This window comes from Oryzias latipes, chromosome 19, assembly GCF_002234675.1.
Source record: "Oryzias latipes chromosome 19, ASM223467v1".
Lineage (NCBI taxonomy): Eukaryota > Metazoa > Chordata > Actinopteri > Beloniformes > Adrianichthyidae > Oryzias > Oryzias latipes.
The window spans coordinates 9,461,689-9,478,596 of NC_019877.2; the positions used below are offsets into that span (position 1 = coordinate 9,461,689).

The 16,908-nt window shown below is 38.3% G+C and overlaps 1 protein-coding gene across 3 annotated transcripts; it reads right to left on the reverse strand.

The window, feature by feature from the left end:
• Positions 1 to 4,863: 4,863 nt before the first annotated feature.
• On the reverse strand, positions 4,864 to 16,897 carry LOC101168248 (sodium-dependent neutral amino acid transporter B(0)AT2). 3 transcript variants are annotated; one of them, XM_011488177.2, is made up of 12 exons: positions 16,805 to 16,897; positions 14,492 to 14,711; positions 14,052 to 14,209; positions 13,793 to 13,913; positions 11,564 to 11,739; positions 9,729 to 9,839; positions 9,410 to 9,651; positions 9,132 to 9,315; positions 8,850 to 9,051; positions 8,511 to 8,670; positions 8,264 to 8,426; positions 4,864 to 8,033 (listed from the first exon to the last, which is right to left on the reverse strand). In XM_011488177.2, exons 2-12 carry the CDS (start codon positions 14,709 to 14,711, stop codon positions 7,806 to 7,808), a joined length of 1,965 nt encoding a protein of 654 aa, XP_011486479.1. In that variant the 5' UTR covers positions 16,805 to 16,897; the 3' UTR covers positions 4,864 to 7,805. The 3 variants fall into 3 exon arrangements, with proteins under 3 accessions (XP_011486479.1, XP_004080586.1, XP_011486478.1); XM_004080538.3 differs by lacking the exon at positions 16,805 to 16,897 and adding an exon at positions 16,067 to 16,173; XM_011488176.3 differs by lacking the exon at positions 16,805 to 16,897 and adding an exon at positions 15,856 to 16,040.
• Positions 16,898 to 16,908: the final 11 nt, after the last annotated feature.

Below are 16,908 nucleotides of genomic sequence, written 5' to 3' on the forward strand. Positions count from 1 at the left end.
GCGTGTCACTTCCTTCCACACAGCCCGGCTTTTTAAGCACCGACCGCTCAGGCTATGGCTATTCTCGGATCCTTGAATGAAGAGTAAACACTGTCCGATCGAAACATATTAACAAAACTCCTGGTATTTGTAAGACGAGATGGGCAGATTGCCTTGCAGAGGCTGCCGGGGCAGAGGGCTGAACTGCAGCTATAGATTCCTTTATGACATAAGGTGATCAATATCTTTAGACTAACGCGCACAGGCCACTTTAAACTGCAATATAAGGGAGTTTAATATCCAGAAGCTAATTCAAAATTAAAACTTTTTGTCACATGTTAAATTAAAAACATAAAACTATCTACTAGCTGCTTCAACTACTACTTCTGCCAAGGTAGAAGTGGTAAATATGGAGGATTTTCACGTTTGGCCTCATCGTTCAATATAATTAAAATCTATGCCTTAAAATTGCCAGTATATGATAATTTCCACGTTTTCTTTCATTTTTACCAGATGGAATTGAATTTAGGTGAAAACTAAAGTTTTTTTCTATGTTTGTTATCAGAACAGCTAAGCAGATTTAACCTTTTCAACTACTTCTAAAGTAAAATATGCATAACTGATAGGAAATAAGGAAAACATCCAGATTTCTGGAAATTTACAAATGTTTATTTTTCCATAAGTGTTGAGGCTTTTAAAAAATATGCAGAAAATATCCGGTATTCTCAGATATGCAGCAAAAATGACTACAGTTCAGATGTATATTTGTAATTTTAAGGCAAATGTTTTCAGTGGATTTAAGAAGTGAAAGGGTCCACAGTAAGAGGATTGTGTACAACAGCGACTGACAGATTTAACAGCTTCAGCAGAGATAGTGGGGATTCTGAGAGGAAGTTCAAAGAAACAAATAATGCTTAGATGTAGGAAAACAGGTTTAACATCAGATACAACTTTTCTCCAGATCTTGAGCGGATATGGTTCTCAGTGAGTGAGAGGAGAGGAAGCGGGGAGGGAAGGGCATGGCAGAGGGAGGAGGGGACAGACTTGGAGGGACAGAAATGATGGACGGAGTGTCTGCAAGTGAGCCATAACCAGCTTTTTGCATGTGTGTTCCACCAGAGCAAGCAGCACCATGGTAAAGCACAGGAGGGTCCATTGAGTCTGTGGTTACATCTGCAGAATGCAAGAAGACAAACCAGAATTTTACAAACTGGATCTGGTGAAGTCATGAGTCATGTTTGTGTATTGTTGGGGTACTAGTTGAACTAATTAAAACTTCAAAGTTCTAAATTTCAGAAGTATTCAGTACCTGGGTCATCAGTGAGCTGGGTATGCAGGTACTGATGTTTGGTGTAGAACCTGTTGTAGATGCAGTACACTGCAATCATCAAAGTAAAGGTACCAACGGATGCAGCGATGAACAAACCTATCTTGCCGTTTTCTTTGTCTCCATTAAAATCTGTGGGGGGAAAAAACATGAGGGAGAGCATCACAAGAAGAGCTTAGTCCAAATGAGCCGCTTGTCTGAATGCAACAGGATGGAGGAAAGACCTACATGTATGCTGAGCGTTTAAATGAGAGCTCTCCTCTTTCCAGAGAAGGTCCTGGATATGTGGCGGTGGAACAGGGGGAGGGGCTTGATGGGCGCTGGCCTCTTGCTCAGACTTCAGGGTGCTCTGCGACCAGCTCAGTGGAAAAATCAGCAACAAGCACAAAGCTGCCAGACCCGCCATGACAGTCAGCACCTGGAACCACATATGTAAAATCAACAGTTTCCCTCAGAGTAAACCACAGATAACCCTGGATGGTTGTTTTCTTGCTTCCAGATTTAAGCAGATTTGATCTTCATGAAGTTCATCTCAAACTAGTGCCATGGTAGTAAGTTTAACTTACCTTAAATTCCTTGGAAGAACCTGAAATAACACGACAAAACTATTCCTTACAGCTCCAGAAAGCAGTTATGAGGAATCAACAGTGTTGAGGTCAGAGTGAGAATGAGGGGTTGGTCCTGTCTTCTCTGCTGCTGCAGCTTACTGATGTGACACTGCATCCAAGACAACTGAGCTCCCTAGATACGCAATTATTTCCAAAGGGACACCAGCGAGACCTTCATGCAAGCACACACATGTAGACAATACGCCGCAGGTGTGGCTGGTTGTCAAGTAAATAAGACCTGATGAAGGATTCTCTTGTCTAGGAGTCATTTGTGTAACAGATTCTGCAGTCAAATTCACTTTTTAGCTTCTTTGTCTTGTATTTTCTTTCTTGTTTGTCTCTTACTTTATGACACACTTTAAATATCAAGGATTTTTTCTACTGATCAGAGATGAAAAGTATAAAACATGCAGAGCTATTAAAAATAACTTCCACCTTTTCATATAGTTCCTGTGATATGATGAAATGTTAAGAAAGCTGCAGCCATACAGTCCTGACATCACTCATTGACCCACAGAAATGTTTGAAGCAAAAGGAGTGTAAACACTAACAGCAGGAGCTAAAATGATTAAGACACAAAAGTAAATTGTAAATTTGGGTTTAATTCATTCATAATAAAATAATCTATTCAAAGTCATGGGAGAAACTTTATTTGTCCCCTTCATATTTGTAATTATTAATATTATTCCTGCATATTTTTCACAATTGAATTGTATAAGTGTGCAGATAAAGTTTCATTTTACATTATTGTTACCTGACAAAATACTGAATTCTGTTTTTATATCATGTTTTTCTTTTAGAAAAACCAGGATATTCAAAATCTGGTCCTATGTCAGAAAATAATACCAATAGTTTTGTGTTATTGTTGTTTGCAAAAACATTTATAAAATTTTCCTAAACTACCTCTGAATGTTTACCTCACTGAGAAGTTTTAGCAAAAAAAACATCTTTTACAAATTAATTTAATTTCCATCAGTGGGTTTTCTAGTGTAAACAGCCAGTTGAGTTGATGAAACAACCCAACAGCTGGATTTAATTCTAGGAAAACCGTTAGTTTTACAGAACCATAGAGAGATGGGCATTATGGCATGGTTGAATCATTGCTGCCGAACCCAAATGCCATTCATGTTGAACATATGTCAGAAAATTTGTCTTTGTGATATTCAAATAAAAAGCACTAACCATGATTACATCAAATACAAGCTGTACAGGTGAAGCACTTAAGCAACTCCAGACCATCACAGTACCACCACCGTGTTTGACCAATAAGATGATGATTTAATTCAGATAAGATGTAAAAAGAAGATCATTTCTAAAAAAGCTTGTAGCCATTTTGTTTTTGTATTTTTATGAACTGGATGAGTTGCTATTGGACTTTAAGTCATTGAGCTTCAATCCATTGGTCAAAGTTTTCTTTACTTGTGGAATAATGGCTTTCCTTTCTTATTTAGAGTCCTGGAGACTTAAAATTGTCTTTGCTACCCCACTCAGATGAACACACACACAGAATCAGGGCCTTTAGCTCTCATCTCTTCTACAAGTTTGCCTTCTTCCGTTTCCTTTCATTTATTTGTCATTTTTCTTTTATTCTACTTTTTATTGTTTGAAAGAAACTATTTAATTTTCTTATTGTAAAAAATGAATAAAATGTCTTGGTTCTGGAGATCTTTGAGCATGTCACAGGTTACTCAGACACCTCCTGTATTCAGCAGGTATGAGTAACTAGATATGAAATGAACACACAGTGGTTAGCGCTCTCCCCCCACAGTGAGAAGGTCCTGCTATAAATCCAGACTGGTGACCATCATGTGTAAAGTTTGCATGTTCATATTTTGCATCCGTGGGTTTTCTTGGGCTTTCTGGCTTCCTTCTAAAGACAGCTTCAAAGTTTAACTGGTATATCTTTAAATTGATTGAGAGGTGTGAGTGTGTGGCCCTGCAATAGACTGGTTCGGATGTCCAGGGTGAACCCAGCCTTCACCGGATGGTTGCTGGGTCTGCTTCTGCAGCCCCCGTGACCCCAAAAGGGAATCAGCTGATACTAAACATGGATGGATGCAAAAACAAACTCAGCTTTCTGAGAACTTATGACTTACCACATCCTATTTATTCTTTTGCAAGAGGGAGAACTTTGAAATGTGGGTTTTTCCATATTCAATAAAATCCTTATTGGATCATTTTAAAAGTATTCAAGATATATTTTAAATTAATTGTGCTTGATTAAAATTATTTAGATGTACAAACAGAAAAATAAACCTTAAAAATCATCAGGTTGTACGTTCCTGTTCTCTCCAACCTGCAATGTATATGAGCAAGAACATTTTTTTGTTTTTTTTCTTTGTTCCTTAAAATAAGGTGATACTTTTCGGTTTACCATATTTCCAGTTCTGAAGAGAGACTTCTACAACAGTTCTAGGAACTAACAGAAAAAAGCAGTGCAAAAGACTGCTGAGAAAAGCAAAATAGCTTCAAAAGGTCAGCAGCACAGACGATCATGTTTCAAGCCACCTGCACTCGATCTGCAAAAAAAATTTAAAAAAAAGCAGCCAGACTTTTATAGACACAACATTAGAAAGTAAAATCTGCTTTCAAACGCTGACATGTTGATAGGGTCTGCACAGCTTGTGGGAAAAACAAACCTTTCCTTTATTTTGCCTCTCCTTACATTTACCTTGGCCCAGGTTCCCATCTGCTTCAGTTTTCCCAGGCAGATTACAGCCCAGATAAGCAGCACACACAGCAGGTGATGGAGGCATGTTATTGTCAGAAACACGAGAACAAAAATGTTCCAAAACCTTTCAGCATATCTGGACCAACAGGAAAGTGATACAACCACCTAATGCGCCAGAGATCACAAATTTGAACAAAAGTGGACATGTGATGTATAGAAAATATGTGCAGACACTTAATAAAACTTCATCCTTAGTTACAAGAAAGCGACAAACAAAATGTGTTCAAAGTTTTCTTTTATTAAGAACAAAAACAGAAATGATACATCAATTCGTCTTTAAAATCCAACCATACAACGTATACACTATAGTTTAACAAAAACATACTATGGAAAACTGTAAAAATGGTTTAAACACCTTTGTTACTTTTAGTTGAAGGCACGTGGATCACAGGAACATTCATGTTGATCTGATCATAAAACCACTCGATATTAAGAAAATGAAAGAAAAAAACATCTGGAATAACCTTTTTTATGGAAATATAGAAACATTTCTACAATAGCACAACTTGGCTATTTTCAGATGTACTTTCTTGGCTGCAATGTTGATAAGAAGTGCTTTATTTAAACCTTCATCGCTTTTCCGTTGATGATGACCAACTTTTATTCAAATGTAAAAACAGACTAAAGGTGCAGTTTACTTTTTTTAAACCAAAATGTTTTTTTTTTACTTCATGCAAACTATTGTCACAGTTCAATGTTTAAATGCATAACAATAATCAAAAGAATTTTTTTTAATAAAATATTCTGCTTCTAACTTTAGCAGAGGGAAGTCTACCAGACGGCAAAATAGAGCCAAAACTTACCTTTTACTCATGTTTTTGGCTCAGACACAGAGGAAAACAAACACTGTGGATTAAATCACATGGCTCATTCAGGTGTAACAATGCTGCCATATAAACAGGAAAACCCTGAAAGAGGCCAGATACTGTCCTGATATCTGAAGGAACTTAACACACCCTCCTAATTTTCTACAGAACAATAAAAAGCAGGTTTGTGGTTCAAAGTGACAGATATACAAAGTGTTTACTATGTGTATAAAAGTACTTCTTACACACACTACATACATATTTACAAAAAAATAAAATTTCATCTTTACATATATACCTCCTGGTTACTTGACTGACTGTTGTTTACAATGATCTGTAATTACCTCATTCAACACTAAATGGTAGTACAGTATTCCCCCTGTATTTGCGGGGGTTAGGGACTAGAGACACGGGCGAATGTGCAGAATCCACAGATACGGAGAACCCCCACCCACCCACCACTGCGGCTGAAGAATGTCCGTCACCGATCCTTACTCATCATAAACCCTCCTGAAACATGTCTGATGATTTGTAAAACATGTATTAAAGAACATTTGAACATTGCTCAACAGAACGTTTTTTTTTATTCGTTTATACCGTAGCGTACTTTATAACGCACATTATGAGTGTCACTCTGTGCCTTAAAACCAGGAGCCTGTGCTTCGAAGCCCCTTCATCAGTTAAGTGAGACACTTTCATTCATATTAACACCTGCTCTGGATGATAGTTATTCTCAGTGATTATCTTCCTCAGCATATCAGTATATTTTCTGGCTGCTTCTGAGTCCGCTGAATTCAGGGAACCGGAGAAAATATTGGCAAGGAAGCCGACAGCCTGGCATGGTCTTCATCTCCACTCCCCTCCTCCCCCCAGCACCTCCTCAGTCTCCTACAAGCGTCTTGAGTTGTCTGAGTTTTTGTGATAAACCGGAGAAGTCACGTGACTGGAAAAAAATCTGCAAATACGCAAAACCGCGAATGTTTAAACGCGAATCAGCGGGGAAACACTGCACTGTAGCTGGAGCTGACATAACACAAAGCTCATTTATATCTTTGTACGTGGAAATGTTAGGGTTCAGCTCCTGTGTTTGGAGATGTTTGGAGCCTTAGGAATAACATTTTATGCAGGAACAGCCACAGCTTCAGAAAATAAAAATAAAACAGACTTTTGCTGCACATGGAAACTCAGAAACATTGCTTCTTCTAGAACATCTTTTTACACTGAATCTTTTCTATGGAGAAATGGCTCCTCCCCATTGACAAAGTAGCCATTTTAAAGAAAAATAATCGTCAAACATGTGCTAAAGTCCTATTTTTATTTTCCAGCATTACAAGTTTACAAATTCCTCTAATTTGTTCCTATTCCTTTCTAAGCCCTTAAAATGCTGAATGCTGTAATAAATAACATCCACACTATGATGATGTCTAAGATGAAACAGTGTTGTCAGAAATACAGAGCAGGAAACAGAGCATGAAGGCATCACAGTGGTAAGGCTCATCAGTCTGAACTTATAAATTTCTTTTGACAAAGATCTGCTGAAGTTCTGACAGGTGTTTAGGTGAACGAAGTCAACACATCACGAGGATTACCTGCATTTGTTCTTAACTAAAGCTGAAACCAAACTTTTAGGCCTGGTTTTTAGGCTGTGAACACAGTTGAATAGTGTTTGAAACAATTACTAGGTGAAAATTTGGCAGTGAGAAGTTGTTTTAAAGAATAGTGAGTCAAACACACTGATAGAACAATGAGTGTGGATGACTAAAACTGTACTAAAGTGTTAATTCCAGTTTAGACATGCCTGTCTGTTGTTTTTTTTTTACATCAGTCATCCATCAGTCTCTAATTTAATCCCCTGGATTTGGACAAACTGCATTTCCAGTTTATGAAAAAAAGTCTTTAAATCCTTTAAATCAGTGGAGAACAGTAGACAAATACAAAGTGTATTGATCATTCATAGAATGAACCAAATGTTAAAAAACAGCAACATTGGATCACTTTAAAAAAACAGTTAATATTAAACATTTTGCCCATTTCAAGCTAACGTAACAAATATTCAATATTTGGTCAGTTGGAAGACATTTTTACATAGAAAAATAGCAACTTTTGTGAATTTCACTTGTTTTTAAACATGAATATGTCATTTATGCCCCATTTTCAAGTGATTTTTTTAGAGGATTTTTGCTGAAACTTAAAGAAAAAAAAGGAAATCCCTTTTCACTTTTACATAAAGATTCAGTTCAGTACTAATAATACACAGGGTAATATATTAAATATTGGTGTTGCACAGTCAAATAAAATAGTTTTTTTTTATTGTCCACTTCAGGGCACACTGTGGGTCTCGTCTTTTCCAATTGTTAGGACATTGAGGTAGCAACGCCATTTCTGAAGTCCAGCTCAGTCATGGGAGTTTCATCTGTGTTAACGATGCTGTACTGACCAGCCTCTGTGTCTCTGGATGGCTTTTTCCGATCCTGCAGGAAGGAGTGGATCAACCCCACAGGGACGGGCATCATGGCGAATAGGATCAGCAGTGCCAGCACAGCCAGAGCCCAGTCGGGGTACGGCAGATCACTGTTTGAGGCCTGAACATTTGAATTTTATTTAATCACTCGAAGAATTAAACAACCAAAAGCATCGACTGTGTTTTTTTCTCTCATGTGGCAAAGAGTATGAAAGGAGAGCGACAGTTTAATGTAATATAAATATGCATGAGCTTTACTCTGCAGCTCTTGGGGTTTAAACAAGTCTGCTTGAAGACTTTGCTGAAACATAAAAGTCTGAGTTTTTGCAGTTTGAGCTAAAACGTTCTTACCGTTTCCTGGTTCCACGCCGTGTAAGTTGGCCGTTTGATGAAGGTGCGGATAGTGGTGACTGCCAGCAGTCCAACCATGGCCAACAAGCAAATATATTTCCACAGATATTTGTAAATGATTGGGGGGCGCCAGCCTAACATCACCTCGATGTCATCAAGGAATCTGGGAAAGGAAAAACAAACAGCGCTGACTCAAACGTTGGACTTTCAGACATCCTCAAGGAAGCTAAATGAAATTCTTCCTCACCTATCGGCACCATAAAGCCAAGACACACTGAAGCACTCAAAGACCACCACAATAATGAGGGGCAGGGTGGCGGAGTAATCGTCAAACATGGTAACAAAGTAGTTCCCACAGCGCTGGGTGAAGAGCAAGCCGATGACAAAGCCAATGATGCAGCTAAAAACTAGAGCAAGGCACGCATCAGTGTGAAACAAAACCCTTTGTGAGGGATGTACACAACCCTGCAGGTACAGCATGTTTTAACTAACAGGCCTTTCTGCTAGTCATACAAGCATGATGCAGTAAAATAGTAATGTCAATAGAATAGTTGAATAAAAAATAAATAAATAAACAGGTACTTACTGGTAAGTTTGGTCTTGTTTTTTGCCAGGGTTTTGAAGCGATCAGTGAGTGGAGCAAGGATGCCCTCCATGGTGCCAAACATGGTGCTGAGGCCCAAATTGAGCAACATGAGAAAGAAGAGTGCAGACCAGAATGGGCTGCCAGGCAGGCGGGACATTGCCTCTGTGAAGGCAATAAAAGCCAGACCTGTTCCTTTGACGCCCTAAAGACCAACACAAATGTCAAATAAGAAATAACAAACCATCAAAACAAACTGAAAAGCATCTGTAAGTCTCATCTTACTTTTTGCATCTCTTTCTCAAGATCACAGTCTGTTAAATAAGCAGAGACTTTACTTCCATACTCTTTGAACCAACTGCTGTAGACCTCTGGAGCCACAGGGCTGGAATCAGAGGAGTTGAAGGTGGGCATCTGAGTTTGGTCGATGAAACCATGTTGATAAAGCTCTGATAGTTGCTTCAAGTTACTAAAAGTTAAAAAAAAAAAATTAGATAATCACACGTCAGTGAATGTCATCTCACATCACATTTGCTCCAATGCCTTCTTCTTGTTGAACATACCCGGCAATACAAGCATCGACTTTGACTTTAGCATGGAAGCCGAGAACAGCAAACACCACCAGAGAGGCCAGCACGGACGTGAGGAAGTTGATAAAAGAGACAGTGAAGGCATCTCGGTGACAGTTGTTGTTTTTAGGGTTGTAAGAGGAGTAGGCAATGATGGAGCCAAACCCGAGACCCAAGGCAAAGAAAACTTGAGTGGCTGCCTGCAGCCAAACCTGCAGGTCTGCCCAGATTTCCAGCTGGAGGGGCACAGCAGGAAGAAAAGATGAGTCAAGCAAAACAACATCCATGCATACACACTTGTATAAATGTGTACCTTAGGGTAAAACATGTAAATGATCCCGTCCATGGCTCCTTCCAGCATCAATCCTCTCACAAGAAAACAAATAAGCACCACGTAGGGAAAGATGGAGGAGAAGTACATCACCTAGGAAATGAGGAGAATGAAAATGAGTATTTCTATGAATCTCTCTCTCTTTTTTAAAGTATTCTCACTTGTGTTTTTTTCTGCTGGTGGGAGAACTTCTGGTCTCTTGCAGTCACTTTACAACACAACTGTCAAACTAGCATCTCACTAAAGCCCAGAGGGTAATGCTACATAAGACAAAGGATTTATGGTTCATGTGTCGAAAGTAAGCTGACCAACAAACAAGTCTTTGCAGTCTGTTTAATCCTCTAGAAAAGGAAATAAAGCAGCTTTTATGCCACTATGTCAAACTTCCATTCCCTGTGACTTTATGTTTTTAACATAGAGTCTTTAGTTTGTCCATTTATTACAGAAAAATTAACATTTTAATAGACTTCAGCTTCCGGTCTGTTTATCAAAATCTAGCTAAAAGTAATAAAGAGCTGTGTGTGTGCGTGTCTTTGTGTGCGCACGTGCGTCTTTATATGTGTGTGTAGGGAGAGGAAACAAAATAAATGAATAACACAAAGCGGTCACAGTGTGGCCTCAATGGCGCTAAACCATTTTGAGAAATATTTGGACTTTTATTTTAAGCTATAGGTTTTCCAGTTCCCCTTTGTATCGTCCATATTAGCAAATAGCCAACAGTTTTTTTAAAACGAATAATTGTCAATGCTTTTTTTTTTTTTTAACATGGAAAGAGGTTCCAAGCCGGGTGCTTGTACAACAGCTCTCGTCATCATGACCCTGTTTTTTACTATATCCATGGTTGTTTTTTTTCCCCACACCTTCATCTTTCAATTTTTGGTTTTATGTTTACTGCTCTACTGTTCTAGAAAAAACAGAACTGGGGCGCATGTTCATGAAAATGATCAGGATTTAAGTAAAAACAAAAGATGATTCTGGGTTAATGTAGGTCAACACTTGAGCCACACATTCCACTGATTCTGTTATGTACAGTAACTCCAATCCTAGCCAAGCATGTGATAGAGATTTGACCACATTAAATCTGCAAGAACCACAACAGGAGGTAAAGTTTCTAAGCAAGTTAGAGTTTATATATACATTTTTCTTTTCAAGCTATTTCTAATGTTTTCCCTCAACATTAGCTAGCTACTGCATTCCTGCAGATGACCGAGCAAAGGTCTGGCTAATGTTCAAGGATCCACTCCAATCACCTTTTAATCTATTTTAAAAATGTTCCCAGTGGTCTTTTAATTAGAATTATGCCATTTTTAGAAAGAAAAAAAGAAGAAGAAAAAGACTGTCGTTTTCAAGGACATAGTTTCTGCGGAGCGGCAGGAGTTTATCAGAAATTCCCCACTGAGTTGTACGTGGGATTGTAGGAACGGAGTAAGCCTGCCGCCTTCCCATCTCCAATCTGTTTATGTGTTCTCCCACTAGCTTACAACCCTCACAACCTCAACCTAACATTACCGGTGCAGGGAGCTTGTGGCTCATCGTAGTAACTTGTATATCACTCTTAAACGTTTTTGCCAACAGCATTTTTCGTCTCCTCCTGATTCACAATAATCTGAATAAAGAAATACTCAGAAATGCAATTTCAAGATGAATGCCACGAGAATATGTTAAAAACACTAACAATTTTCATCGGAGTGGGTCCAGCAAGAGTTCGCTTTAAAGCAGTTACATTCAACCAATTCCTGACTCAATTACGCTAAAAAAGCAAAAGATTGGAAAGGAGAGATGTGATGTCATCTGCTGGAAACGTGTTGGAGGAATACCTTGACGGAGGATTTGATGCCTTTGAACATCCCCAAGCACACGATGGTCCAGGCCGCCAGCAGACAGCAGATCATGTTGGTGTTGAAGGAACCCACCTCATCGATTGAGTCGGTGGTGTCCAAAGCTTTCCGGAACCAGAAATACGACGTGGGGGAGCTCCTTTCACATTCTTTCACTGGTATGAAAAAGTGCTTTTTTATAAAAGTTGTGCATTTTAACACAGAGATAAATATTTTTCATTAAAAAATCTAAACATGTCTTGCATATCCCATGTTTTAATAGATAAGAACTCAGGGATGAAACTGTCAGTACAAACTCCTAAATCATGAGTTTCAGTCTAGATGATAAACAGAGACTAGTGCAGGGGTGGGAAAACTGGCTAGATCCATGTTTGGTCCGGCCCACTGAACAATATCAGAGACCCATGTTTTTTATATTTATCTGGCAACACGATCACAACCTGCATTGAACCTGCATGACATTTTATTCCACCCTTCTGCAGTCTGTGCTCCAACTGTAAACCCTCTAAAATCCCTGTCAAATAGAACAAAAGACAGTTTTCCCTTTTCTACATCGCAGTTCATCTTTCCCAGTTTAGCTCATTCTTTTAGAGCAATCATGCTGCTTTTTTTAAACAGCGCACCCTGTTCTGTGTCCTGTTTGGCCGGAGACCTTGTCAATCAATCTCCTCCGTGCCCTGTGTCCTGTACAGAAACGTGGAGCTCTTTAGATCTACAGAAATCTGTAATCGAGCAGATCTTTGTTTTCATTCTAAGATCGTGGACCTGATTTCTATGAAGGTTTGAGAATCTAAACAAGAGAAAAGGGTGAAAATATTCATGTCTGTCTGAGAAAAGTGCATAAAGTGGGCAGTGAGGAGTTTTACTGCCATAAACGTCTGTAATCTTTCTCCGTGGATTTCACCGATCACGGTTATTTTTAGAATGTAACTCCTGCAATAAATGAGGGAACTCTGTACTGGTGAAAAGGGAACACAGATATATGCATAGCTGCAGCAGAAGAAATAGAAATTTGCTTTTTTTCATTATTACTGGATGAGAAACAGACGTGCAGGACACAGCTGCTCGGTTTTAGCATAAGCTGTAAGGTATGTGAGGAGCTGCAGCCCTCAAAGTCTCAGCGGGAAAATGATTGGAGAGGATCGACTGTTTATTAGTTTTTCTTTTTAATGTATCAGTATATTTTTTCCTGACTTTTTGTCTTTGAAAATCACAGTTATTTGGTCATTTTTTAAAATTTCATAAATAGTGTCATTTATTTTATTAAAAGGATCACGAATTAATAAAACTTTATTATAGGGTTTTACAATAACAGAAAGATAAAAGAAGTTTAAAGAAAAAGAGTTATTGTGGCCCTCACAAGAAAAAGTTTGGGGACCTGCTCTAGGTACATCAAGCCATTGGTGCAATTGGCTCTAAATTGAGAACAAAAGTTTTAACCTAAAAACATTTCAATCCAAATGTTTTCATCCAGATTGCATGTTATTTCTTTCTCACTCCACGCATCTGCTCCTGCTCCGGCCCTTCTATCCAATTTTTGGAACCCTATGTGGCCCGCGAGTCAAAATAATTGCCCACCCCTGGACTAGGGGGTTCTGGATTGACTGCAACACCTATAGAAGATGGAGAGATGCAGCAACATCACGCCCACAAAGTGTGTGCTGTAGGATTTTTAATGGTCGAAGCTGGAAATTACATTTCTCTTTCAACATCTTGTCTAAATGCGATTATTTCCCTTTGAGAAATGTGCCTCGACTACAAAACACAAACTATAATAACTATAATGACTCCCAGATGGCTGTGTCAGCAGAGCGCAAAGCTCTTGCTCTAAAATTCATTTTAAAAAGCAGAGATAAACTGTCCATTTGGTCCAAATATACAAAACCACATGTAGGTCTGTTCTGCAGCTGTGCCTCCTGATGTGTTTTAGGAAGCTCAAGTCAGTGGCAACAAAAATAATTCTGTGAGTTTGTCAGATTATAGCATTTAGACTAACATGTATGTTAGTTCCACTTAATCTAGTTCCTGTTTCAGATTTTTTTAAGGCAGTTCTTCAAAAGTGTACTGTATAAAAAATAAACATTTTTTGTTAAAACTAGAGTTTCAGAAAAAGCAATACTACTAAAATATGGAACACTGAAACAAATTAAACAACATTGACAGGATTATTGTAAAAGTGCTGCATCATCACAGCAGTTTTGTGTGTACCTGTTATGTTCCCCTGTTTTGGACACTGTTCCCATGGTAACGGGTACTGGAAGGAGTTCCCAAGGTAGAAGAGACTCCAGGCGAGGATCACATTATAGTAAAGAGCCACGAAAAAACAAACCTGAGGAAATGTAAGAACAGGGTTATCCGATGGACCTAAACGTTCAACTAAAGAGATGATCAATTCAGAACTGTGGAAAAGTTCTCATTCTAGTTCTAGGTGAGATGAAACATATTAAGCAAATTATTTCTATATTACCACACAGCTGGAGTAACCGATTCCTGCAAGCTTGGGAGAGATGTACTTCCACACTCCGATGCTGCCTTGCCGAATGGCCTGACCGGCCGCCAGCTCCAGGAAGAAGAGAGGAATTCCCAAGACCAGCAGCAGGAGAACGTACAGCAGGAGAAAAGCACCTTAGACAGAATGGGGAAAAAAAGGGGATGCACTGATACTCTAAAAATGTCTAACGTTGAAACAGGTGTTTGTATGACAGAGCTCTAAATATTAAATAATTTCAGATTGTTTGCTGTTCTTTTGAGTTAACCATCTGTGAATCTCTTCTCAAATAAAATAAATAAACATCTGTGATAAAGAAATTCCATTTTTCCCGCTGAACTCAATCGCCACCTTAACCCCTTGTGCGTAACACATACAAAGATTGTTGTAAACTAAATTCCCTGTCTTCCAGCTCTTACCTCCTCCATTCTGATGACACAGATACGGAAACCTCCAAACGTTGCCGAGGCCGACGCTGAATCCCACCTGAGCCAAAAAATACTCTATTTTGCTGTTCCATCCTGCTCGCGCTGCAGGCTCCGACGAGCACTGCGGCCTCTCCTCACCGGTGAGGGCATCAACCTCCGACTCTAACGTTTCTGTTTTGTCATCATCAGCTGGCAACGGCTGTTTCTCCATCTAAAACACAGAAGAAAAGACCATTTAATGACCAAAAATAAATCTGACACTTTGTCAGCATCGCGGAAATTTGATCATTGTGTTGCATAGAGGTGCATCACTGCAGCTTTTATAGTGAAAAATTAAGTGGTGTTGTAATTATTTTTAATTATCAATTAGTTTCTTTGTCTTTATTTACAGTTTAGACACACACAGGAGGAGAAAAAAAAAGAAAAAAGGAATCACTTTTATTTATATGGTGCCTAAAAATGACCAAAGTTAAAAAAGGCACTGGACATCAGCACTCAAAACAATGAAATAGCTAAAATGTTAAATGAATAAATTAATTAAAAAGCAAAATGGTAAAATATAAAAAAGAATAACATAGTAAAATAACACAGATAAAACAAAAAACACAATTAAAAAACAGTAATAGAGCAGTCGAAATCTAATAGTTAACCACCCATCTTAACCAAAAAGTCTTAAAAACAATATTCCTTTAACAGCTTTTACAATTTAGATTAAGCAATACAAAACTGATGGGAAAAGATACAAAACGTTTCAAATAGCTAATAGTCTAAAAAAAAGGATTAAATTCAAGGAAAAACATTTTTAAACTAAGATTAGAAAGTCTTTTGTAAAAGTGCACTTAGTTTTTAAGTCCTAATTTTTATTTTATTTGTTGTATTATGTGAATCTAAAGTAAAAATAAACCTAAAACAAGGTGAGAAAAAAAGAAAAAAAAATCAGCTAACTATACTTTTCCTACCCTGATGGTTTTGTTTGTGGAGACCTAAGGAGGTTTGATGTAGTTTTGCAAAAGTAATGAAATGCTCTTTTGCTTCTTGTTTTGAACTGAAGCAAGAACGGCTTTTCCACCAAACAGATGGTGAATTACTTAAGTATTCTCACTCTGCCTTGGGTTTAGGATAATCCCAGATTAAACAGTCTCACTGGAAATACTTCACATAACTGGTAGATCATTAGTAACTAGCATAAATATGATGATAGCTGTAAGCGACAAGGCAACAGACAGAGTGCGTTACCAGTAACCACGTTGTAACATTCTTTCTCATTCCAACAAACAAGGGAGCCAGAAAATAAATAAACAAACAAAAACCAAGTCTGCAGCGACAAGTGTCATTTTAATGACAATAAAACTGACCTTAGGCGAAACTATCGACGACAATCTTTCATCGTGCTACTTTACTCAGATAACGAGCACGTGCGACTACAACTGCCACAAGGACCGTACCACGCGCTCGAAATCCCTATTTGTTCAAGTTTTTATAGGTAAACATCAGACACAAACCATTACACTACAATTATAAAAGTTGTTGTTTTAATCGCACGAGAACATGCTATAACCCATTTACCCGCGTATTTTAGATGCTCAAGGCTTTCCTGAAGCCGATGTTGTAGTCTTCCGTGTGATGCAATAACCGCGCCTACAATGCTGCGTTTAGGGACCGCACGAAATTGCGAGTGCCGATCCTAACAGAGGAAGGAATACGTCCGTTAACTTAAAGACACAACAGAAAATATCTCCACATGATATCAAATCCATTTAGACATTGATGAAATTTCTTACCAATAATTTATTATTAAAAATACAAATTCCAGTGGCTATCAAATCATAGTCTCCTAAGCCATTAACACACACTTTAAGGCTAAGTTTCCTCACATCATTAACCGCAGGCAAACATTCACTTTCTCTTAAAAGCAATAACTGCGTAATTAAGAACATTCCGTTTTTGTTTGTAGGACTTAAACAAACTTTTCTCCCAAGATGTGTAACTTGTTTTCTTACTTTTACGGGCTTAAATTTAAAGAATAATTTAAAAACAACACCGAAACAAAACATCGAGAGCCATATATGAAAAAGACAAAGTTTTTAACTATTTAAAATGGATTTCTAAATAAAAACACACACACCTTCCGTCAGACTGGTGGGGTGAGCACATTTTATAAACACAAACAAGCTCTCTTTGCCACGTATGCCTGTCCTGTAGGTAAAAGCATCGTTGTCATCACCCCAAACAGACAGACCACATTATGAATAACGCATATTCATATCTAATATATATTTCACTACGAAAGTCCGACCCGCTTACCTGTTGTTATCAAAAATCTGACACGAATTTAACACAAGTATTCTCAGTACCCTTTGCAGCAAAGTCAACTGCGATTGTCAGTGTGACCTGGCCCCGCCCACTGC